The sequence below is a fragment of the Nothoprocta perdicaria genome, unplaced genomic scaffold (assembly GCF_003342845.1).
Source record: "Nothoprocta perdicaria isolate Ctin4 unplaced genomic scaffold, notPer1 scaffold_17, whole genome shotgun sequence".
Classification (NCBI taxonomy): Eukaryota; Metazoa; Chordata; class Aves; order Tinamiformes; family Tinamidae; genus Nothoprocta; species Nothoprocta perdicaria.
Window position 1 is genome coordinate 243,716 of NW_020454871.1, and position 24,563 is coordinate 268,278.

At 53.6% G+C, this 24,563-nt stretch overlaps 1 protein-coding gene across 2 annotated transcripts in view; it reads left to right on the top strand.

The window, feature by feature from the left end:
- Positions 1-9,185: 9,185 nt before the first annotated feature.
- Positions 9,186-24,563, top strand: part of LOC112944515 (gamma-aminobutyric acid receptor subunit beta-4) — a 67,781-nt gene continuing 52,403 nt past the window's right edge. Inside the window, exons 1-2 of one of the 2 annotated variants that reach the window (XM_026035974.1) lie at positions 9,186-9,622; positions 12,753-12,841. In XM_026035974.1, the coding sequence (XP_025891759.1) occupies positions 9,543-9,622; positions 12,753-12,841 (169 nt within the window). In that variant the 5' untranslated portion in view covers positions 9,186-9,542. The remainder of the gene's footprint in view (positions 9,623-12,752; positions 12,842-24,563) is intronic. The other variant, XM_026035975.1, reaches the window with a different exon arrangement.

The following is a 24,563-nucleotide window of genomic DNA, read 5'->3' on the forward strand; positions in this document are numbered from 1 at the left end:
CAGCTCCACATCCCTCTTCTACTTAAAGAGTGTGATTCCTTGGGGATGTCCTGTAGGAGAGACAGTTTGATGATCTTGGCTGCTTTCTATTGGGGCAAAGATGCCTGGTAAGCGGCCTGCTGGGTTCATGCAGGATCTGGAGGCACCATCCAGTGGGACTGCTGGTCCAGGCCGGACAGCTCTTCTCCTGCAGCATTTCTAAGAAGTTAATTTTCCCCATGAATGTTCCTAGGATGAAAACAGATTCCCCACACTTTGATTTTGTGAGCAGAGAAAGTGTCAGAAATAGTTACCAGCACCTTGGAAAAGACGAAATGGAGATGCTTTGCAAAGGTTCGCACCCATATGTCCATGCCTAAATTTGCAGCATGGACATGGCCTAAATTTAAGTGAATGGCTTTGCAGAAGTGCTTGTGCTGGGTTCYACTTTGTGCCACCTTCTGCCTTCATGCCTTTGCACTCCCTGTTGGCTGGTGCCAGCTGCCGCAGGAGGGGTTGGCTGGTGGAATCAGGTGTTCAGCTATTGCTTCAATTATAGATAGATATTCCTGAGGAAAGAGGCTTTTCCACCCGAGAAAGGGCAGCAGAGCAAGATGGGCAGCTTCCCAACACGTGGAAGGCTTGGTAGGGAGTCTCAGTTCCTCTGCCCACCATGGAGGGAATATGTTGTATCTCCTCCTCCCTCCTGATAAGTTTTCTGGYTATCACCTTCTGGTTATTACTTGTAAAAGTATTTTTTCTTCATAAAATTCAAGCTAYGGCAAGGACAGACAAGTTTAGCAAYGCAGCTAACACAGGCAAATTCAGCGTTATCAGTGAACATCCTGGTCTCTCAACAGCTTCAGCCTGTGAACACCTCCTTCAGACCCAAGAATGCTGAACCTGACTTTTTAAAGAAAGAACAATAGATTCATTTTCTCAGAAAGCAGTTATGGTACAAAATAGAAATGTTCTGCAGAGAGAGATTTTTTTTTCCTCCACGCTCACAATAGATTATCAGTAGATTTTGTTCTGATAAATGCTGCACTGCTTATCCATTTAAATTTAGTACTACGTCATGATAGAAATGACTAAAAAGAGTTAAAGTCAAAACAAACTTTATGCTGACCGTCCCAGAGCAGCTGTAGTTAGGAAGTGTATTTTTTCACCTCTTCTCAGCTAAGGACAAATCACGCTCCAAGTTTCGGATTTCCTGCAGGATGCAAGCCCTGTTGCAATGTGGTTTGCAGCCAGGCTGGGTGGAAAAGCTTCAAGATGGAAAGAGCTGAGCTAAAAGGTTTATCTTAATAATTAAGACTATAGAGCTGAGCGCGGGGAAACCACAGTCTACTCCAGCCCTGCTAGTCACTCGCTGTGCGAGCGTGAGCGAGATACCTTGTCTTATGTTCCCAGAGGCTCCATGGATGGACGCCTCCTCCTGAGGACACAGCGCGAGTCTGGCTGTGCTGAAAGCAAAAAGCGAAAGGCGAGGTGTCCGAAGGGAGGGCCGGGCTCCTCTCTGCGGCACGAGGTGCCTGACACACGGCAGGAGCAGCACGGGAAGGCCATGGGTGCACACATGGGTGCTGGCCAGGCCCAGCCTCCCTGGGACACCAGGCCTTCCCACGCCAGGATGGTTTCCCCGGAGGGGCCCTTGAGCGGATATTTATTGTTCAGAATAGAGGTATGTTAGCCCAAATCAGCATGGAACCGTCTGAGCTGCCGGGCGTTGTGAGGAGAGCAGGGCTACATGGTCACCTCTGGGGCTATAGATCCTGCGGATCCGGAGGGGCTGGGCACAGGCAGGAAGGTCTTTTCCCTGAAGTCCTTTGGATCAAAGCTACGACACRAAACACAAGGAAGTGCAGCTTCAGCTGCGATGGGACAGTCCTGCAGCGACTGCACAGTCCTTGCAGTGAAACCTGCCCAGGTGCCCTCCCGCTCCACTCCTTCCCTCTCCCTCGCTCCCCTCTTCTCCATGCTCACTCACATGCTCTAGGTGACCCAGTGTGTGCAGGGGGGTTGGACTAGATGATCTCTAATGATCCCTTCCGTCCTTAAGGATTCCGTGACATCCCTCTTGGTCCTTCTCTTGCTTTTGCTGCCCTGTCCCGTCGGCTGCAGCTCCTCCCTCTGCCCCGCAGACACCGCAGTGGCCCTGGCGCCCTGCGAGCACCCCCTGCTCTCCCAGCCCCGCAGCCCAGTCCCCCCCTCTCCTCAGCTCCCAGCCTGTTGCCAGGCAACAAACACGGCATCTCCTGGATTCCACTCCCAGCCTCCCAAATGAAACGCATACCCAGGGTGTTTTCCTCGCCGCTTCTCCAGGGAGCGACCTAGCGGGCTCGGGGGAGGCAGCCGGAGGGTGTCCAGTGGCTGTGGAATGCCGGAGCGCTGCGCGAGGCCACGGCTCTTCTGTATTCACCAGACTCGCTTCTTGCCAGACCTCTGTTTCCAAGGCCCCCAGAGCCCCGACCATCATCTCCTTGGTGCTCAGGTTCTCCCCACTTTGCAGCTGCGTGATTCCCTCAGGGAGCTGATCCTCAAATCCCGAGTAKGGGAAATCAGGCCTGCCGATGGACAGTGAGGGCTCTGTCACCAGCAGAGCGCCTTGAGGGACCTGGGTCACCGTAACTCTTGACGGAGCAGAGCAGGTGGAGGGAGCCCATGCGAGGCACCCTATAACCCCGCTGGGCTGCGGGGCCTGGTTTGGCCCCCCCTTTGGGTGGGAATTCCCAGGGATGCGTCCGGTCACGATGTGGGTGGTCAGCAGGGCACAGTGCCATCCCTCTGCTGGCTTTTGTCCCCCAGGAACTGCTCTGCCAGCATCCCTAAACCAGCGTAGGGGGGTTCTGTGTCCTCTCCCTCCAGGGAAGGCCCCCAAAAGCCCGCATTTGGCATCCTCCTGCCCACGCCACACAGCCACACGGGTCTGCTAGAAGCACTTGCGCCAACGCGTGGGACCAGTGGATTGTTTTCGGTCACAGTGATGCAAATCTAGAATAATCCCGCTCACATCAGGGCAGTTTCCACCAGTCTCAACAGCGTAAAAGGGAAAGGGATCTGGGATGTTCTTTTCTCATCCAAGGTAGATGTATCTGACATACAAAATCTTCCCCCTTACACTCTCGTCTGCAACAGTTCTGCAGCTGGCAGTGCTCCCGCAGAGCCTTGCGCCACGTTTGGGCTGGAGCCACGTGCCTCCTCTGGCCACAGCCCTGCTGTGGGGCTGGAAGCCAAAGGCTTGGGAGCAGTAGGAAACAGCAGTGCAAATCTCTTCCCCTGGGATTCACTTAGCACGTTCCCCACTTTCCCCCTGCATGACACTGGCTGTCTGCAGGTGTAATCTGCGGCTTTGGACGCCTTCACAAGGGTCTTGCATGCCTGTCTACAGAGTAAATGCTAAAAATGGCTTCAAAAGTTGAGGCTCATGAAGTCCAGAGCTTACTAGTTGTCAGCAGGTTGATGGACTGTCATACCTACTTCAGGAGCAAGACACGTGTCTTGCTGTCTTCCTTCCCACAATGTATAAATTGAAGTTCATGACAGCAATATCACACTCCTGAGAGCAAATTTTGACACAATTATCACCCTTTGCAGGTCGCAAGAGTCACTCAGCTCTGGGCCACCTGTTTCAGAGCTGTCAGCCAAAGCCTCTTGCAGTCACTGCCACCATGGTTCAACATCATGTAAAAGCACATATGAATATTATCCACATAAATTGCCGAAGTAGCTTGGACCACACAGCAAATCCTAATGAAAATGGGCTGTGAAGACCCTGGCAGAGGTAGGAACACTCTCCCGCTTCAGCAAGCATATTTCATGCTCTCTTCCTGCATTTCCACACCAACAGCCCAACTCCAGAATTACACTTATCCCATCATAGAGAAAAAATGCCAATTAGTGTAGGTATCCAGGCAGCTTAGAGGTAGGTAGTAGGAAATACTCAGATAGGGGACGTGCCTGAAYTCCTCTCCTTTGGGGCCTGCATATCTTATTCGGAGCTGCAGATACCCCCCACCAGGTACGAATCGCTGASGGCCTCAGTGCCAACCTAGGCTCACTCTTGTCTTCTGCACCAGATGTCCGTACTGAGCTCCCATTCAGGAGGGCAAGAGCAACTTGCCACCTCCGTCACTGAGCAAACCCCCTGGGCACTGTGCTGAAGAGCAGACCACTTGACTTTGTCACGGGATAAATTACAGAAAAGGACTCACTGCGCGTCCACGGGAGATGTGGCCTTGAGCTGCCCACGCGAAGGGAAACGGAGCCGAGGCACCTTGTGGTGGGCAGGAACGGTGTCTGCTGCTGCAGCCCCTCGCTGTGGCAGGTGACACTGCAGTGCTTGGGAGGAGGCAGCGCCGGCGGCACGTGCAGGACCTGCTCTGAGGACCTCCCTGTCCGCAGAGCCTGGCTGCAAGGCGCTGCACACCGCGTGGCTCCCCAGGACTGCTGTGGGGATGGATGAGAAACTTCTCCATGTTCCTGGGAAGGAGAAAGAGGAGGTGAAACCTTCCACCCCAGCGCGCAGCTCCGGAGCATGTTGTTTTACCTAGATCCCTGCAGTCCATTTTGCTGCCACTTCAAGCCCTTTTCCTGGATCTCCATGACTAAACCCAGCACCTCTGGCTCCGAAAGGGGCTTCCCTGCTGGCGTAAATGGGAAGGAAAGGCCATGGGAGTTAGCGGTGTTACACCCTTTAAACTGGGGTGCCCTGTGGGAGCCTCAGGCCCAATAGACACACTCGGTGTCACAACAGATCTCTACCATAAGCTGTAATGAGTAGGGAGGCATTTTCTGGCACTTCGCTAAGTGTCTGCAGGGGCTGAAGGGCCTTGTCCTTGCCTTGGGCCCTTCACACTGCCAGTCATAATACGATCGGAAATGCCAGTCCCAAAGGGCACCGCTGCTGCTCCTAACCACAGCTGCRGAAATGCAAAGAGAAAATAAACTTGGGGCCTTGTTTTGTGTTAAGTTCAAACCTGGGCAGGCCTTTGCCACAGATCAGGAGTTTGTTTACAGCCCCGAGGGGAGACTTGCAAGTGGGATAAGTCCATGGCTCSTCACTCCAGTCAGCGGGGCCGGGCAGACTTATACCCACTGAGGAGCCAACCTGCACAGCGCTCAGGAGCCACGAGACATGCAGCCATACACAAGGTGCTTASGAGCTGAAGTTCCACACTCCTCGGCATGCACACAGGAGCAAATTCAGACCTCCCTGGAACCCACAGCTCTGCTAAAGGTGCGTGTTAGCCCTCAGGCTGCTCTAGAGAATGGACTYGCCTACCTGCCCTAAAACCAGCCCTCTGGCCATGCACCACAGGCCCGGCGTGCAGGTAGAGTTGCTGAAATGACAGTCCCGGATGTCCACTCAGTTGCTAGTGGCTGGCAACCCTTGAGTACATGAGGTGACAGCCTGCAGTCTTCTCTTCCAGGGTTGCTGCTGGAAGGTGATGACGTGCTGGAACACTTGCCACGCGGGATGGCTTTGGYAGATATCCTTTCCCACAGGGAACCTGAAAGCTAGAAGTGCAAAGGGTCTCTGGCTTGGTGAGGTCAGGCCTGATGAAGCTGCAGCGCGAGTGGGAAAACAGAAGCAGCAGGGCACACCAGGCACAGAAAGCTTCCTTTGCCTCAGCCCTTCTCCATTTTCACCTCATTTATTTTCTGGGAGTTTTCTGCCTTCCACACAGGAATGCCAGCTCTGAGGTTGAGTATTTTCTCCTTACTGCAGGGCTTTTATTACATAAGCACTTCTGTTTTATTGCCTGGTTTGTTTTGCTTTCTCTTCTCTTGTCATTTTTTCCAGAAGAACAATCATCTTCTGCTAGAAGTTTTGCCTTGGCATAAGTGCCAGCCCCTGCCTTCTACCAGTGTGGCAGATGGGGCAAGGGAAGCTTTCCCACCTTGGATGTGGGCACTTGAGAAAAGTGACACTTACAATGATGACCATAATGTCAAGGGAAAAAAAGCTCCTTGTTCTCTCCTCCTTAAGAGGGCAACATGACACCTCCTTGGGGATGGAGGCAGCACTTCCCAGCTAAGCAGTCCCGGTGCAAGTTGTGTTTTGGATGCTCCTTAGGACGAGCTGTAATTATAGTATTTCCTAATGTAGGAGACTTCTTACTGAAATATCTGCCCAGAATCCACCTGCTGAGCACATCTGTGTATTTGGAGAAGAGGTCTAAAGCACGACTCGTTATTGGAAGTGGTCATTCTCCCTCTCTTTCCCTGAAAGGAGGGCACGATGTGATTCACTGCTTCACTCAGTCACACCAATTCTTCTCTCCCAGACTATGACCCCAAAGGTGAAGACGGCATTCATRCAAACACCAGGAAAAGCCAGGCACCATGGAGAGAAAAGGAAAGACTGGGCTTCCTGTGGTGGTTGTAGACCCCAAGCCATGGTCTGCATTACACTTTTGGTGCAACGCTGCCTGTGACTTGGAGCCAGGTGTGCCATGGGAGGCATGCAACGGAGCAGTGAGTAATAGGAGACTAAAAATGAACAATTTAATAGTGGAGGATAACAAACAGCCATGAACAAAATCCTCTGTGGCTCCTCCAGAGTGATTATAGACACCGCATGCCATTTCTAGCAGCCTGGCTGTTGAGGGACTTTGAATACAAAGTTCAGGAAAAAGATCCACTGCCCTGCACTCKCTGGGGAGTAGGCAGCCCCCGAGCAGGAGAGCACCCTAAAAGCAGGGGACAGAGACCCGGCCTTTGGGAGGGACATGAGGATCCCCATCTTCAGAGCACATGAAACAAAACATCCAATATCCTCTTCATATATCAAATCTGCATCAGCCCTAACGAGCCTTGACAGAGATGGGTGACTAATTCTAAAGCAGTCATTTACTTGGGAACGCTGCTTCAGGTAGATTCAGGGGTACAAAATGGGTCCTTTGAATGCATTCATTGCTAAGCAATTGGCTTCCCAAAGTTTCATGCCATAGCTGAGCGGTCAGATAGTTCACATGACAGGGTTTCTGCTCCAGACTAGATGAACCTGCAAGCACAACGTCACCCTTTGGGAGCATACTTCTTCCTCTTGGTGTGTCCAACACTCCCCAGGAGATGGTCCACGGGGAGCCTATACATGGCGTGCAGCACCCCAACCTCTTCCCAACATGGGACCCTGTGTGCACATACACACTGCTAGCACCTGAGGGGGGCTGACACCGGTGGGCTTCAGCCCTAAAGGAAACCTATAGGAGATGACATCCCCACGCCACCTGAGGCGAGGAGGAAGCGAGAGGCCTGCAGTAAAGGGCTGCACACCCAGGCCTCCTCACCCTGCCTTGCCTGCACCTGCAGCCTCCCACATCCCACCGCGCTGAGCCCGCGGGCTTAGGGCCCGAGCCCAGGRTCCCCCTGCGCCCCCATCCTGGCCCAGGCCGGCCTGGAGGGAGCTCGGGCCGGGCTGTGCAACTCGGGCTGGCAGGGCCCCATGCTTGGACCATCCTGCACGCTGCAGCAGCCGCCGCCCCACTGCAGGGCCGCTCTGTCCCCGTCACTCAGCCCACCCCGCTCGTGCCTGCAGAGCACCCTCCATTCCTGCCTCCCTTGGGCCGAGGGGATCCAAAGCAGCAGCCAGAGCTGAGATATCCCGGCTTCCCTCYGGATTCTCCCACTCCCGCCTGCTCCGGCCCTGCTGTGCGCGCAGGCCCCGCGGCCGCAGGGACGTGGGCGCCCAGGCGGCCCTGTGTGCCCAGGCCCCGGAGCGCCGAGGACAGAGCAGCGCTTCCCCAGCCGGGGCTTCCCACAGAGCTGCCGTGGCCCCTGGGGCCGGGACTCTCCTCACACCAGCGCCTGGCCACTTCCTCCTCAGGCCCTGACCACAGCCCCCCACTCCAAACACTGCCCACACGGCTGCCTTTTCCCAGGAAAAAGTCCTCCATGGAAGTACATTACTGCATGACTGAGCTCCTCCATTATCTTATCTTTCTTCTTTTTTTTTTAAAGTTTTTTTTTTTTAAGATAACGCTCAGTAGCTGGTTCAGAAGGTTGCACTGTGAAGATTTGCCTGACGTTGTTTTATCATTTCAGTGGGCRAAGCCCCAAGGCCCAGCCAACCCCCAACAGCACTTCAGGGAGCTCCCACCCCCTTCCCTACCCTTTTGCTGTGCCTGCAGCACCGCATCCTCCAGGAAAAGCGGAGCTGGGAGCACAGGGAGGCTGTGGAGGTGGCTGGAGGCTTCAGGAGAGGATCCCAAACAGAGATGCCACCAGGCCGCTGTCCCTTGCAGCACGCAGAGGCAAGGAGCACCTCACCCTGGTTTCCTCTCTCTGGCTGAGTTGCTCAGCCTTGGTCACCACTCCTCAGTCACCCCGAGCGGCCCGTGCAGCCAAGTGGCTCCACACCAGTGCCTGCCCCTGCCTGCCAGGGCACCACCACCCTTCCCAGGGCACCACCAGCCTTCCCAGGTCACCGCCACCCTTCCCGTCCCATCCGCCCTCCCGCCAAGCAGCAAAGCGGGGAAAAAAACAAGGAAAAACCATGTTGCCTCTGCAAGCCAGCAGGGGTTAATGTTGTCAGCCATGACGTCAGGGTCCCAATCTGCCCAGAGAGCCCCCCTGCCCATCCCCAAACCCGCGCTCCCCTCCCCTCCTCCTGTGACTTTGCAAGGAGCAGCAAAACTCCACAGGAGCTGCGGCAACAGCAGCAGGGAGACGCTCRGCTCTGCCTGCGAGAGCCGCTTTCTGCAGACGGGCACTTCTTTATTTTCCACGCATGCATATATATATTTAGATATTTCCTGGGCTGCATTTGTTTCTCCTTTTTCCTTGAAACCCATCAGAAACCCCCCCAAGCCATCTGAGTGCCAAGCGCCAGAATTCCATACAAATAAAAAATTTTAAAAAAGGCGTAAAAATAAACCTGCAGAGCCTAGTGGTGTTGCATGGCTCCCCCTTCGCCCCTGCAAAAAAGAGAGGGAGGGGAGAGCAGGCAAGGGAAGGTAGAATCCAGAATAAAATCCCATTGCTAGATAACTCCCGCCTCCCCCCTCGCACACACACGCTCACACACACACACGCACAGACTCTTTCTCCTCCTCCTCCTCCTCTCGCTGAAGGTGGGTAGCAGGAGCCATGCAACATCTGCAGCACCGGATGGCAAAAGAGCAGGGGGAAAAATAATCCAAGTGGAGTGCTCAGGGGACACTGAGTTCCCTTTTTCTTCTTCCTTTTTTTTTTTTTTTTTTAATTTCTTCTTCTGCGTACCTGTGAGATTCAATTTCACATTTTGCTGAGCCCATTTGGGGGCATTTTATTTTTCTTTCTCCTGGGATTTTCTCCATTGCCAGAGGATGTCTCTTGGTGAGAGGATGCTGAAAGGAAGAAGAAACGAATTCTTTGACTGGCATTGAAGGTGGGGGGGATATTTTTCCCCCGCGTTTTTTATTTTTTTTCATTATTCCTTTCCTTTAGGAAATCATTAACGGGGGGGGGTTGGTTCCTTTTTTCCCTCCCCCCCTTTTTTTGGAGGGGCATTTCAGAAGATCCATCCTTCTTTCCCCTCCCCTCCAAAGATTTTTTTTCCATCCTTCGCCTTTGTGGAAATGTGGACATTTCAGGCAGACAGATTGAGTGGAATCGTCTCTGCTTTAGCAGCGCTTTGTCTCGCCTGCTGTGCGCAAAGGTAAGGATTGCGATCCCAGGCTGCAGGGCAGGGGGGCCCAGCCAGGCTGCGCTTGTTTTCCTTGGGCTTCTCTCCATGCATCCGGGCGTGCGGCAGGGCAGGGGGCTCTCCCCCCACATTGCTCGCCCTGCTGCCGTGATTCCCCAGCCCGAGCTGCTCCAGCAGCAGGAGGGATGCTCACGCGGGAGATGTGGAGCGCGGAGCGAGCGCCCTGCGCACGGAGCCCCCCTCAGCCCACCGGCAGCACGGCCCCGCTGCCATCCCCGCTGCGTTGCCGGGGTGGAAAACAGCCAAATGAAGCCTTTTGCTGGGGAACATGGTGCCCCGGCGGGCGCCAGGCTGTGCGCGCACGTAGCCGGACGCACAGAGCACACGCGCAGCCGTTCTCGCCGCCGGGGCGCCGGGCTCTGCGGCGCGCGGCAGGCAGTGCCCGCGGGCAGCCCCGCGGCGCCGGCTCGTGCCCGCTGCTGGCATGGGCACGGCGCAGCCCGCGGGCCCCCCCGGCGCTCCGCACGGCCCCGGGGCGCCCGGCACGCGGGGCTGCCCCGCGGCCCAGGTGTGCCGGGCGCACCTGTTTGCTCCGGCGCACGCAGCGCCGCTGCCCGCACGGGGCCTGCTGGGCAGGCATCTCCGGCATCTCCTGGCACTGCCGGGCACGCCGAGCGTGCGGCTCCCTGCTCCGGCGTGCAGGGCTGGCTCTGCAAAGATTTATGTTCCCACAGTTATAAACAAGCACATGCGCAGCGTTGTGCCCCCCTTATCTGCACCATTCCTGGGTGGTTCACTGTATACAGAGGCTCGTACAGAGACACACTTAGAGGTGCTGCTGGAGCAAAGGAGCACAGAGCAGAGTCCACATCAGCAGCGTTTGCTCAGACGTGTCCTTGCATGTGTGTCTGTGTCGGCTAATGTGCAGGGCTGGGACCCAGCTGGGGCTGGCGTGTGCATCCCTGCACACCTTGCAGGCTGCGCGCACTCCTCCCCTGCGCACATGCCTCGCTCTCCTCCCACGGCGCGCAGCCGGCAGCGCGCGGCGCCCGCACGGAGCCGCTCGGCTGCAAGGGGACGTGTGTGCGGAGAGCACACGCGCGCCCACGCGGAGGCAGGGCTCGAGCGCTCGCCTCCCCGGCTGCATGCACGCGCTGCCCGCGCACACGCAGACCCACGTTCCCRGGGAACAGCATCCCTACTGCAGGCCCACAGCGGGGCAAACACACGGCGCGGYTGCTGCTTGGCATGGGGTGGCCTTGCAGATCAAAGGGAGCACCGAGAGAGAGGAGACCTAGCCCTTAATCGGGATGCCGGTTTATGGCCTCCCTGGGATAACTGGTAGCTGATGGGGAGGAASGTCCCTAAAGCTCTTTGCTTTGCCCCTGTCTGCAGGGCCTCGGCCACACTCTGCTCTCTCTGCTTCGGTTTCCTTGCCTGTAGGAAGGCAGTAATGCCACTTCCTGGGCGTATGGCTTCGGYAAGGCTAAATACAAGTGTCTAAATCCCCTCAGAATATACATATTGTGTCTGTGCTATGCATATGGCTATGTGGAAATCTCTATACCCAGGAATAAATACCTGGAGATGAGCAAATGCTGGTGCATACAGTCAATCCGTGGAGAACCTGTATGCATAAGCACAGTCCAAAAACTCTCCAACCTGCCTAGAAATCCACAGGTGCAAGAAGATTTTGCAAGCACAGGTCCCGCTCTGTGACAACGGGCACCTGGGCGCACCTTGGTGGCCTCGCTTTTCCAGTGAGTAAAGCACTGTGATGAAGAGCTCCCTACCAGGAGCCCACGCAGGATCTCTGCTCCCACACAACGTCCCCAACATACAAGTGATGGACGGGGTAGGACAACCAGGGGAGCTGGGCCCTGCAAAATGCACTGTCGCATTTACTGTGAGTTCACATGAATAATGAACACGCACACAGGCCCACGGGCGCTCCCGACTGCCCCACGCACACGGGTGCAGGGAGGCCTGGGGCACCCGCAGGTACCTGCCCTGAGCASCCGCGTGGGGAGCAGCCGCACGCCCTGCGCCCCTGCGGGGTCTCTGCACCCGCTTCCACGCGGACCTGCATCAGGTCCCATCGCTCGCAGACGCGTCTGGGCACGTGTTGCACGCTCCAGAGCAGTGGCGCGGCCGCATTGCCACGCAGGGAGCCTGTGCGTGCAGGGCAGAGCCAGGAGGGCGTGCGGGGCTGTGCGGGCACCTGMGTGCAGCTGCACGGAGCCCCGCGAGGCGCCGGGCGGCGCGGAGCCTTCGGCCCGGCCCTTGTGGCAGCGCTGACCCTGGAGGACGTGCTGTCCTGGGGGGCCTGCAAAGAGCAGTGACTGCCGCTGGCCTGGGGTCTCCRCTCTCATGGGAAATAGGGAACAGAGGGTGACACAGAGGCTGGATTTTAAGGCGAGAAAACCTACAAACCCTGCAGCATTGGGTACGTTCAGTATTTTTAGCATCCCCTGCTTTCTGCTTCCCCTCCCTTGCATTTGCTTTGAGTGCTCCTAAAAGGAGCCCCCGTCCTGCTGAAATGCCTGGGGGCCCTGGGCGAGCAGCAGCGAGGCCGGGCACGCCGCGATGGCAGGCCCGGGCCAGGGGCCGCGCAGAGCCGCGCTCGGGCACACGGAGCCAAAGATGGACTCTCCTTCTCCCTGCCGCTCTCTCCTGGCCRGCGTTGCTAAGAAGCCACAGCGATGCTGAGAGACACAGAATTGTTTCACATGCCAGCGATTGGCTCTAACATCGTGGCCGTGGGAAAAGGAGTGCTGGTGTTCGGCTGTCCTTCAGGGATAGGGAGAAATATCCGGGTGCCCTGAGGTGGCCCTGGGGTGCACATGAATCTGGGGGAAGAGTGGGGAACTCACTGCATGATGAGCCTGTGTTTGGGTTGTGTAAGGGGGGAGAAAGGGCCCAGCGTGGCGGGGAAGGCGAGCGGGCCTTGCGAGAGGGACCGCAGCAGCCTGCTGGGGCGGCCTRGGAGAGCAGCAAGAGGGCGAGCCGGGCCGGCCGTGCCCTCCAGGGCCCCCCGTGTCCCCGCAGCTCGGGGCGGCGCAGGGCGGCCGGCGGGACGGAGCGCCGCGGAGCGGCTGCCCCTGCGCTGGCGTGACCAGGGCTCTCCTGTTCTGCATTTCAGCCCCTCCACTGGGAATATTTCTGTGGTGAAAGAGATCGTGGACAAGCTGCTGAAGGGCTATGAYGTCCGCCTCCGGCCTGACTTTGGAGGTATGGCGACCCCGGGCGCGGAGCAACACGCTGCCAAACTCCCCCTTCCGCACGCCCATGTCTCCCCAAACCGCGATGCTTTTCAGCCTTCCTCTCCTTCCTTCCTTCTCCCCACTTTTCTTTCTTTGCCTCCTAGTTTCTCTCTTCCTCCTCCTCCTCCTCCTCCTCCGCCTGCTCTCCTCCCTCTGCTCTCCCCTCAGCTCCCACCCCGCTCTCTCCGCTCCCTTTCTCGCTCCCACGTCACTGCCTCCCTGGTCCCACCAAAGCGCCGAGCTCTGTAATGCACCAGGCAGTCAAGAAAAAAGAAACCCTGGTCCAGGCTCAACTTTGCTGAGAGTCAGGGAAGACCAGAAATAATATATGGATATGTATGAATATATATGAAAGAAATACCCCCTCATCCCAAATTTGCAGTGTCTATAGACAGTGACTGGAGCGTTCCCCGTGGCAGGATGTGTCTGAGGACGTTTCCTCGGGACAGAGACACACTGGTTTTCTCTGCTCCAGACATCCTCTGTGATGGACTGCAGGTCACACCGCTGCCACATTCCCGGCTCCTGATGCCAGGTTCTCCTGCTGTGCTCCCTCCAGAGGGTTGGGGTGGCCACCCACATGGCTCTTGGTCAGTCTTTCTCCACTGCCTCTGGTGGGATGCACCCTCACTAACCCCCTGGGATGCAATATTAATTGAAAGCTGGTGGTCTTGCTGATAATCGGTAAAAAATGCTGGTACCTGCAGAAATATTCGTGGGTCACCTATCGCACTCAAGAGCACCGCTGGGGCTATCAACTGGAGAAGCAGGCTGTGGAAAGCCCACAGCTGACCACATGGCGAGCTGAGGGCTGGAGCGCTGCTGGCTTCAGCCTGCCAAGCGGGGCTATTTCTGCTCTTTGCTGGGCAATGCTGCTTCCTCCTCGCAAGGAGTAGTGTGGACTGGGAGGATCTGCAGGCTGTAGGAGAACAGGAACCATATTGAGATGTTCTTCTGCAAACAACTGCTGGGAAGCAGATTCATGCCTGTGGTCTCAAGGGACATGTGCCAGGGCCAAGTCAATGGTGATGCAAGAGAAGAATTTTTTTTTTTTTTTAAGAAAGGCTTGGCCTGAGCTCTTGAAGTCAGGGAAGGCGGGAGTATCATCAGGTTTGGAAGTGTCCCTACATATTCCAGTTTTCTGTGACACCATAAGGYAAACCATCTTCCCCTGTAGTTGAGCTCAGGCTTCCCTGCATTTCACACAAACCTGCCCCTGTCCACTCGCTGTTTCTCTCCAGTGGAGCTTGGCCACATCCCTGCACACCCCATCCCTCAGCCCCACACACCTCCTCTCTCCCGTGGTGCTGCACGGGCTTTCGGGAGAGCAGCACAAACCTCTGCTGCACCCAGGCCCCAGGGAGAGCTGCCGGCTGCGGGAGACGCTCGCCCCTCTGAGGGGATCCCTCCATAGTGCTGCTGCATTTGGGAATTCAGGAATTCACAGCAGGACGCCGCTTTTAGGAGGCTTGTAGCACCCAACAAGGGAGCGGAGCCCCCCTTCTCCCTCCTCTCCTTTGGATGTGCAATACGGCCGGGTTTGATTTAAAGGCTCTGTCTGGGAAACACGGAATGTCCCTATTAGCTGACCAGCACCAATCACAGAAATTGGTGCAGTCACATTTTATGAGGGGGAGAACTGCAGAGATGACATAAAAAACTGCAAGAAAACCATCTTGTAAGCTATTGAGATGATTATGATACAGTAAAGCAGTAGGTGATCCGGCTCCGCGCAGGCACAAAGCAGAGGGGCGAAGGGGGAGCTGGGAAGCCGCCTGCAGGAAAGGGGTCCCGGGCACAGCCTGTGCCCCACGGCACCATCTTGCCCTCTGGGACCTGAAGYGCCCCTTCTTTCAGCTCGGGCACAGCTGCTTGGTGCAAGCGTTGCCGCCTGACCTGTGTGGTGCAGGAGCTGGGCTGGCCGGGCACCGAGCTCCTCCTGACTGCAAGATGGATGTTTCTGGGGAAAACACCGCATTTTATTTCAACTTGCTCTGAATTCCCGAAGTACACACAGCATTTTCCTCACTCAAGCAGAGAGGGAGGAAGACAAGGGTAACCCTGTTTTGTGCGTGCACCTCTCTGCTGCCTTTCACCCTTTCTTGTCCTTCCCTCTCCTCCTGAGCGCAAAGTCTCTGCTGACAGCACCAGTGATGGGCACCTTTGGTGCCCGGTACGCAGTGATGCCCTAGACAACCTGCCCTGCAGGATGTCTGGCCCTCTGCCCTGGAGGATAAGCCTCTCTGGATAAAATTGCCCCTGCAGCATTTACAGATAAGAGAAGGATGGGCTGAGAAGGGAGCCCGAAAGCTGGAAACCTTTAGCATTATAAAGGCWGGAAAAAGAGGTGGATGTTTCTTTGCACTGCCACTGTCCTCAGAGCTCACCAGTTCTCCGAGATCTTGGGCCAAATCTATAGCTAGGATAAATTMTGTGGGATCATTCCAGGAGCTTGTCTAAGTCCTGGTAGCGTTTAGTCCATGTGCAAGCCATGGGGAAGGTGGAGTTTTGCACTCCCACCAGCAGCGCGTGCAGCTGGAGACGTCCCAAAACTAACCTCTTGGGCGAGGGGCATGGGGAGCAGCACCAAACCCTGGTCACAGGAACCTCGCGGTTGTTCTCCTAGGGATCGGCGAAGGTGTCTGCCCTTCAGCCCTGCGTCCAGGCCCACCCGTGGCGGTGGACAGGCCAACTTTGAGCTTGCTGCTCCCTCTGGGTCCCCCCCAAGCGCGGCGCCTTGCTCCAGAGCGCTGGGAGCTGACAGGAATCTGAGAAATGCAGCCCACCGAAGTAACAAACCAGGCTGCCTTCGCTTCCTCCCGTCTCTGCTCTCCTTCCAGTCCTTTTCCATTCCCCCCAGCTTTTTAGAGAGCCTGTGCTCCCATAGCACAGCAGCACCCATGCTGCCCGGGTGTAGATGTGTTTCGACTAGCGTGTGCTCCTCTTTATCCATCCTCTTCCCTTCCCAGCTTGAGCTTGTGGTGCTACCATACCCATTTCTGTCCTCTCTCCATCTCTCTTCCAGCCGAAACTCCTCTGCCTCCCCACATTATGAAGCTTTCTCTCTTTCACCCCTCTCCCTTGACCTGTCCCCTGCTCACAGCCCTGCTGTGGCCCCAGCCCATCCTCACTGCCAGCCCAGGACGTGCAGGGAATGGGCAGGCACGGAGAGCAGGAACCAGCCCACTGGCCTCAAAGTGGTGGCCCCAAAGCACGAATGGTTTCCAGGGCACTGAAGGCTCTGCCCTCAGACAAGRGCCCCCTCACAGCCGCCGCGATGTGGGGCTTCCACAGCCTCAAACGCAACTCGCAGCTCTGCAGTCCTCGTTTTTTGCGAAAGAAAGAGAACTCCGACTAATGCCAAAAGGAGGACAGGCCTGCTGGGGATTGCAGTTCACTTTTTAATTTTGAGATGCCTCGTTAGCTCCGGGCCRAGCTGAGCGGCTGAGAAGCGTCACCACTTACTCTCCTCCCCTCTCCCCCATCCCCTTGGAAACCCATTAGGCCGAGGAGCAGGTCGGCTCTCAGGGGTGGTGCCGCGGGCGGCGACGAGCGCGACCCGCACGCCTGGGGATGGAGCTCGACTGGGACCTCGACTGGCTGGGCACAAAGGGGCAACGCTGGAGCCACACAGGGCTGAGGGAAAATGCTGGGAGCAACTCCTCTGAAAAGCCATCCTGGATCGGACACGGTGGCGCAGAGGGTCAGGAGCAAGGGGATGGCATTGAAGGGGACACTCCAGAGGAGTGTGCAGGGGTAGCAGGGTGCGGAGCGGTGCACCTGGGTGCCGTGGGTCAAAGAGGGAGGTGAAGCTCAGTTCTCATGGGCTGRGCAAGCAGATGGCCTGAAGCTGAACAGGCAGAGGGTTATTGCAGAGAAGATATAAGGGGTTTTGGTCAGAACCGTGAGGGGGGATCTGGAATAGACTTGAAAGAGGGATCCGTGGTGCAGATGGAAGATTTGACCCGTGCTGTAGGTCTGCTGAAGAGGAAGATCTCCATCCTGGTACTGCAAGAAGGACAAGGGTGAGGAGCGAGCAGAGTGTATTTGGGAGCACGCTCAGCGCTAGGGAGCACAGCAGCTTGTCTCACAGGGTGATCACGACAGCTGTGTGGGATCCTGCTGGGATCCACGGAAATGGGCAGCGTGGGGACCAATGCCTCCTTTGGGCTGCTGTGCCGCAAGTGCTGTGTTGCAAGACAGGCCGTGTATAGAAAGCAGCGTGTCCACAGCTCAGGACTGTGTGAGCAGGGGATGCTGCAGATGAGATCTGGGGAGCATTGCAGAGCCAGGGGTGAGGTCGAGATAAGGAGCTTTCAGAGCAGCGCTACGGTTATTGCAAGTGCTCTTAGCCTCTCACTTTCAGAAGCATTAGTTGCATAGCAGGGAAAAAAAAAAAAAACGAAAACCAGGCAAACGAAGACTGTATTGCCTTGGGGCAATGAAGGCAATGAAGGAATGGCAGGAGGAGCCCACTTGAGCTCAGTGACTCAGCTGCTCTCTGTTGGCGCAAAATTTCCAGCCCAAAACTTTGCAAGAGTTCCAGGCAGAAGTCTCTACACCCAGGAGTGGATAGAAGAGGATTCTGTCTGGTTTTCCAGCATCTTTTACAGATCTCGTTAGCTAAAAGCAGGTTGAGGGTATTCTCTGTTCCTTGTCCCCAAGCCACCTAGAGAGTGCAGGAATCTTGATTATTTTTTTCCATCCTGGGGTAATGTGTGCAGTGTCTGCAAATGTCTGCGGAAAAGGGAATGATCAGAAGCCTTTGTGATTGCACAATAAGTCCTTGTTTCAATGACTATGGGTCTGGCAGCATCCCCTGCTTCATTTTTTACTCAAACTTCCCTGAAGAGAATTAGAGCTTAGGGAGTCTTGGCTCTTCAGAGGCACAAAAACGAGCCTGTGCTCTGCTCCTTGTCTGCTCTGTCGTAGAGACCTGGATTCGGAGCTCTCACATCACCCTCGCTGTGTCACCCCTCCTCRGAGAGCCAAATCCCTCCTTAGCTGCAATATCTAGGCCTCCCTACTCTCCCTMGCCTTCCTCTGCTCTCCTCAGCCCCTCTCTCCCTCCTCACACGTGCACCTCATCCCACATCCCAGTTGCTCCCTGCTTGTTCCCTGCATTTCCTCTTCAGGCTGCACAGAATGCAGCGGGCAGGGCATGAAATCCTCAGCCGTTCCCCGCGTAACAGCAGCCCTTGGAAGTCAGAACTGTAAAAATAAATGATTGCTGATGCATAAAGTGTTGCAGTGCAACATCGCCAGTAGTTGAGGGCTCTGGAAGCAGCGGGGCTGGGAGGCTGGGCTGCGCTGGCCGCAGGAATGCAGCAGCAGCAGGCGCAGGACACCGAGCACGGCTCACCAGCCCGGCTGCTGGAGGAGACCTGGCCAGAGCGCTGCTGTGCCGCGAGGGATAGGAGCTTCACACCTCAGTGCCCTCAAGACTGGCAGTGCTGCCCGTTGTGAAGGCTCCCTGACAATGTCCCCAAGAAGCTTGTTTTCTGCTGTGTGTAACCATCAGCCACTCCGGCTGTGGTTTTCGGTTTGCCATACAGGTTGCTTGCTTTGGCTTTTCTGGGAGGAGTGGGTAGGTTTTAGGCAAAGTGATTCAGGCATTTCGGAGAACCAGCCCAGGCATGTAAATGCCACCTTTTTTTCCTCTTTCAAAATGTTGCAGAGCTGCAAAATGGCAGCTCTTCCAGCAGGCCTGGCCCCAGGTGCATGCAAAGCAGGCAGGTGCCCAGCAGCTGCTGGACTGGCAAGATGATTGTGGTCCCACCACCTACTTTGTCTGTGCAACATCTCAGACTGGCCGGTGCTGCTGAGGGAAGGGCTGGGGTCCGTGGGGCTGAGAAGCTTGCTGTGGGAAGGAGGCAATGCTCCCCAGTTCACCAGACACGGGCCCTCCTGGTGGCAGTAGGGTCTGCAAGCCCTTTCCACTGCTCTGCCCACAGTTCCCCTGCTCCCTGTCTGTGGCAAAACTGTCTAGTTCTGAGAGCAACCAGATTCATTTTTCCCTTTCCTTCTGACATGCCTTGAGCCAACTCTCACACTCTGGGGCAGGGAATTGGGACTTCAGTTAGGAGGCACTCCATCCATCAGGACCATGCCCTTCATCTTCATGTTCTGCAGAAGAAAGTGCCCAAACTTGGACACAAGATTAAGCTGAAATTCACACTTACTAGAGTGGGAAGTACCTTCACCCTTCCTTTCTTATAGSCAGGCAGGGGGGAGAGGACAACTCAGGATTTGAAAACAAATAGATGAAATATGGATCAGAGGAAGAGAAGGAGTAGTTGTAGAAGGAGAGGTAGGGACAGAATGGACAAGTAGGCTAGAGTTTAAGGAGCCATTTCATGGGGAGACTGCTGAGGACCTCTGAGGATGGACTGGACCTAGCAGAAGGCAGCGAAGGTATCTTGAGGGGAACAAGGGGGCAGGAAAAGAAGATGTAAACATCACTGGAGAGGGCAGAAGGAAGTGGAAGAGGGGAACAGTGGAAAAAACTGTGAGGGAGAGTGGGAGGATGTGAGAAACCCATGAGAGAGAGGAAGAGGCTGAGCTGTATTTGGGCCAAGGAGGGTGAGGAAATRGGGATGTACAGGCCTGGTGCCCTGACGTTGCCTGGGAGGCTTTTCCCTACCAGGGATTATGGAGGAGGGGACCTTGAGGGAGCTGGGGCCTGGAGTACTGAGCAGCCTGTGGCCTGCGCTGAGGAGAGGGGACACCAACCAGCCAGGGAGAGAAAGAGCCAATGCAGAGGAGAGAGAAGATGGGGACAGAAATAAGGTGGCAGGAAAAGGCCTAAAAGACAGAAGGGACCACTCTGGAGAGTAAGGTTAGGAGAAGACGCTGGGCCACCTGGATTGCAGTCCTCTTCAGAGACCTTAATACCCCCAGGTCCCAGCATTCCTCCATGGAAACAAATGCCAATGTAACCCGGGGCCAAAGCAAATGTGGATATGCCACCAGGAAGGGCAGTAGCCCCACTCTCCTGCTGTTTGACAGGCTGAGGAATGGCTGTTCTTGGTCAGCAGACTTGGCCACAGCTGGACAACTGTGCAGGCCCTTCTTCCTCCCCCATTTACATGACTTCTGGCCCCAGATCATGGGTCACATCATCTCTAGGGCTAATGTAGAAGGAAGATGACAACCTCCTGCTGTTATGTCTTACTTCGTTAACTCAAGTGGCAGGAAATGAAAGGATCCAGTCCTTCTTGGGACATATGTGGATGTTAACACATTGCCACATGACGGAATTTCTATTTTTTTCAGTTTGCTCTTTTTATAGGAAATACATACTGTTAAAAAGATTTTTCAGGGTGTAAAGTCAAACACTCAAGACATCAGAAACACCAGAACTGAGATTGTTTCGTAGAGCCGTATTTGCTCTGCTTGTCAGTGGGCATCGGGAGGCAAGGTCCACATGCTTTTCCCGAGCACCTCTTCCTCACAGAGCATCCAGAGATGCTATTTTTTAGGGAGTTGTTCTTTCTGGCTTCCCCTCAATAGAAAGGGGACATGCTGGGAGCACGGCAGTGGGGACTAGATGAGGAGGTCGTGGCAGACAATTAAGACAGGTTGAGCTAGAAGAGGCTGGAAGGAAGATGCACATCTAGTGCAAAGGGTGGGACTGAGCAAGCAAGGACCAGCCTGGACTCGTGTCTTTTTGATGGCTCTGTATTTGGACCCGCTGCTAAGCAGAATTAGTTGTTTTTATGATTGCTGTCAAGCCCACCAGTASAGCCTGAACGTGTGTGCAGCTCCCCTCTGAGGAGTCAAGAGTGTCCCGCACTGTGGTGTGGCCACTACTCAGACACCTGATTTTCCAGAATATTTAGCAGCATTATATTGAACACACTGTATCATTAAAGCACAGCTCCTATGGATTTCAGCCACAGCTGTGAGTGCTCAGCTCTGGTGCCCCATGAGAGAGACATTCGGAGTTCGGGAATACCTGTGAGGTTTAGGTGTCTTGCATAGCACCAGACAGGAAAACCTGTGASACATCCAGTCTTGGAGAACAGGATTCACCAGCCACCTTCCCTCCTTTCCTAGAGATCTACATCTCACTTACTGCATGGCTATCAGCTTCTTCAGCAAATCAGGCAGGGACCCTACCAAAAGTGCTCTCCTTCACTATATAATCCTGACTCATCCTTAGAACAAATCTATCCTCTGTCAAACAAGGAAGGGGAATGAGCAAGGATCTTGGGGATTGTTTAATAAAGAACTGCCCATTCAGCAATGGGCATCCTTATATCTGATGAACATTTTGAAAGCTTGCTTATTGTGATGTTTTTTGTGTGTGTGTGTGCARTAATATTTTAGGACATTAGACTCGTTCTTTCCTCCAGTGTGATAAAGCTTGGGAGCACCTCTTTACATGTTGAGTATATTCATGAATTCCAATGGGGACTCACAAAATTTTTATTATCCTCCTTCAGAGATTGGAAGATCTGATATAAARTGGCCAGGGAGGTAGTTTTGGGTGGTGTGACCAAGAGAGCAGTGAGGATGGGTTCCCTTGATTCTCAGCCTGCAGTCAAATTAGAGGARGATGTCTAAAGAATTTGTAAGTCTGGTCAAAAGCAGTGCTTAGCAACACCAAGAGTTTACTGGATTTGATACCAAATGGAGGGCATGTAGTCCTGCTGTCATCTATTAAGCCACCACACTTTTGCAGTAATAGAAGTTTTGATTCTCATGTCTGCACTAAATCCTATTCAGTATAATTGCATTTGGTTGCTCTTCATTTTCCTTTTCACCCCTATTTTTTGGGCTTTGCCCAACCATTCCACTCCAGCATGGACACAGACAATTTCCAGGGCTGTTGGAGCTAGTCCCTGGTAGTGCACTCTAACTTGTGAAGGACTATGAGATCTATTTCTGTAATAGAAAGACCTCGTCATCATTTTAGTAACGCATTTATTCCAGGAATTTCGTCTCTTTTCATAGATAAWTTTTTTTTATGGTTGGCACAATATCTTAGAATTATTGATTGTAAAATAATTCCAATAATTCTTAATTGATTATTTAGTTAACAGATCAAAAATGGGTTGTTGTTTAGAGCTAATCTGGAGTGATATCTCACTTGGGCAGTGAAGTCAAATGGTGTTGTTCTTCCTCATTATTATCTACATAACGTCACCGTTTCTGTGAATATTCCTGCCAATAATATTCTGGGGCTGTCACTGAAAGCAAGATGTAAAAAGAGTGCAAAATCTGTCAGCATGAGTCCTTCTGATTASTCAAAATATATTTCCATAATCCTAAATCTATTCTTCAGAATAGCTTTACATATTGCATTGTTCGTTTCTTAAAGCTGCCAATAGCAGTCAGTCAGAAAAATACCTTTTTTTACCTGTATAGCGTAGAACATAAAGGCCCAGTGATATGTTCTAGCTTTACCTCTACATGAAACAGATTGTGTGTGCACATCATTTTTCTCACCTGGTTCAAATTAAAGGTTACTAGAGTGTCAGGCYGAACTGATGTAATATAGCTCTTTAGTGGTAGTCACACTATTTCGTGTGGAAGACTCTAAGATCCATCCTTGCAGACAGCCTTTGATGGGATTTGTTATGTGTTTATTTATGTCTTGATAYCTGATCATGGACAAGACAAATGATGTGCTTAGTGATGGCGTAAGGCCCATTCGAGCAACTCACATCACATACATGAAAAGAGGAGAAATGCTAGAAGGTAGAACCCTACAGCCGGAATAGATCTGTGGAATGAACAAGTATGCTGTAGATCCAGGGATTTCTCTTGTTCTCATTAAATGGAAGACAGCAGAACTCTTTTCAGTCATACGTTATTTCAAGTCAGTAAAAACACTGCTGTTTGCTTTGAGCAGGAGATGAATTTCAGGGAGGTTTGGAAAACACTGCACATGCAGTTCCAACAGGTTATTCTGCTTTCGGCATTTATCCTTGGTTCTGTGTCAGASTTAGGAACTCTTTTTCTTCTCTGATCTTTCTCCCCTTTCCTTTTCTCCTCTTTGCAGTCCTAGTGGAATAGTGCTGTTAAGTAATTGTGCACTTAGAGATGTCTGTGCTTGTGACAGGGGCGAGCCTCAGCCCAGTCTAGCGTGGCTTGAATTTCCCTCCCTAGACCTCAGGACCTCTTAGTGCAAGTCTGGGATGGTTCAGAGTACAGCTATAGTTGGAAAAGAGCCTCTGTAAAAATTACATCTTGTTGTTCCATATTTATTCTCCCTCAGTGGTTTCCATGTCAAATTTGCTCAGTTTACCAGTCAAAACAAGATATTTCTACCTGCCAGCTCTGCCAGCTCAGCCAGGGCTCCGGAAATCAAGCTGTGCTCTCTCTGCTCTGGACATCATCACCAGCCAGAAAGGATTCTGGAATCGGGGCTGAGCGGAATGTGATTTTCATTATGCACGAATATAATTTGTTCTCAGGTAGCATTACTGGCTCCATGTGACAAGTAGCAGCAAGGTTTCTGCACTGTACAAACACTGACTAAAAGGTCTTCCCTGCTTCCTGGGGGCTAATGCACTTCTACTACTCTGTTTTACACCTAGGAGATACCTATGGGGACAGCTTGTTTGAGCTGACACAGAAAACCCTGCGACAGAGCAAGGGATAGGACCAGGAAGTTCTGCTTCGCACTATTACCCTTTATTCACAAGAGCAGACCTGAACACCTTCAGTGCTGTGGTCCACTGCTTGGTCACCAAACCGTGACACTTTCTTCGATTGTGGTAGCCGGTGAAATCCCCAAAGGGAACAAGTACATGTACCCACTTCTCACTGCAGAGAAATAGGAGGGGCAGAACTGTAGGAAAATCTTTCACCTGAAATGGGCCTTAGAATTGTTCAGAAATAGTTCCCTCTGTGATGGATGGGACAGGAGGGCATTCCCCAACATCCATTTCAGGAAATGGATTCAGTTACCTCAGAGCTGGTTGAGTATTTTAGAAATTATGTGTGGAAGATAATATATTCACTGTTATGAACATGTCACGTAGTAGAGAAAGTGGGAAGGGTGTACTCGCTATTGCACTACTTCCAACCTTTACTTTTCATATGCTTCTGTAATGACTTTCACCACAATCTGTTGGCAAAACCTGACACGAGGGCCTTCTGTGTCACAATGTAGGCCTCAGCTCTCACAGCCAGCAGGGTCATTTCAGCCACTAAAAGCAGTTCTAGGCTTTTATCTGCTATGCAGACTGGCCTCTATGAGTGAGCAGTGACCCAGAAGTTGTTTCCTATGACARTTTATTGTCAAATGCTTCCTTTTAAAGCCGAGGCTCATCCATTTCAGTCAGCATAGAAGTGAGTAAGCCAAACATGCCACTAYGCTGACACTAGTATGGGTAAAAGCTGCAGCAATGCCACAAAACAGGGCCTGGTTTCCTGATCCAGAGGTCTTTCCAATACCTCTGTTATCAATCACCAGGCAGTTCCTTGATATTCTTCCTGCTCTTCTCTTATACATTAGCCACAGTGGGAGAACTCACCTGCAGCTCTTCCGTTAAGTAGTTTTGTGTTAGTAAGACTGCAGGAGATGACTCCTCCAAGTTGTGGGAAGCCTGTACCATGGGAAAGGCTGGGATGGGGAAGGGTATTGTGAGGCAGCACTGAGCAGCGCAGCTCTGAAACACGTGAAGAAGGGGACATCCCACCATAGTTGGCAAAGCTCTGAGCAGGACACTGGTGAT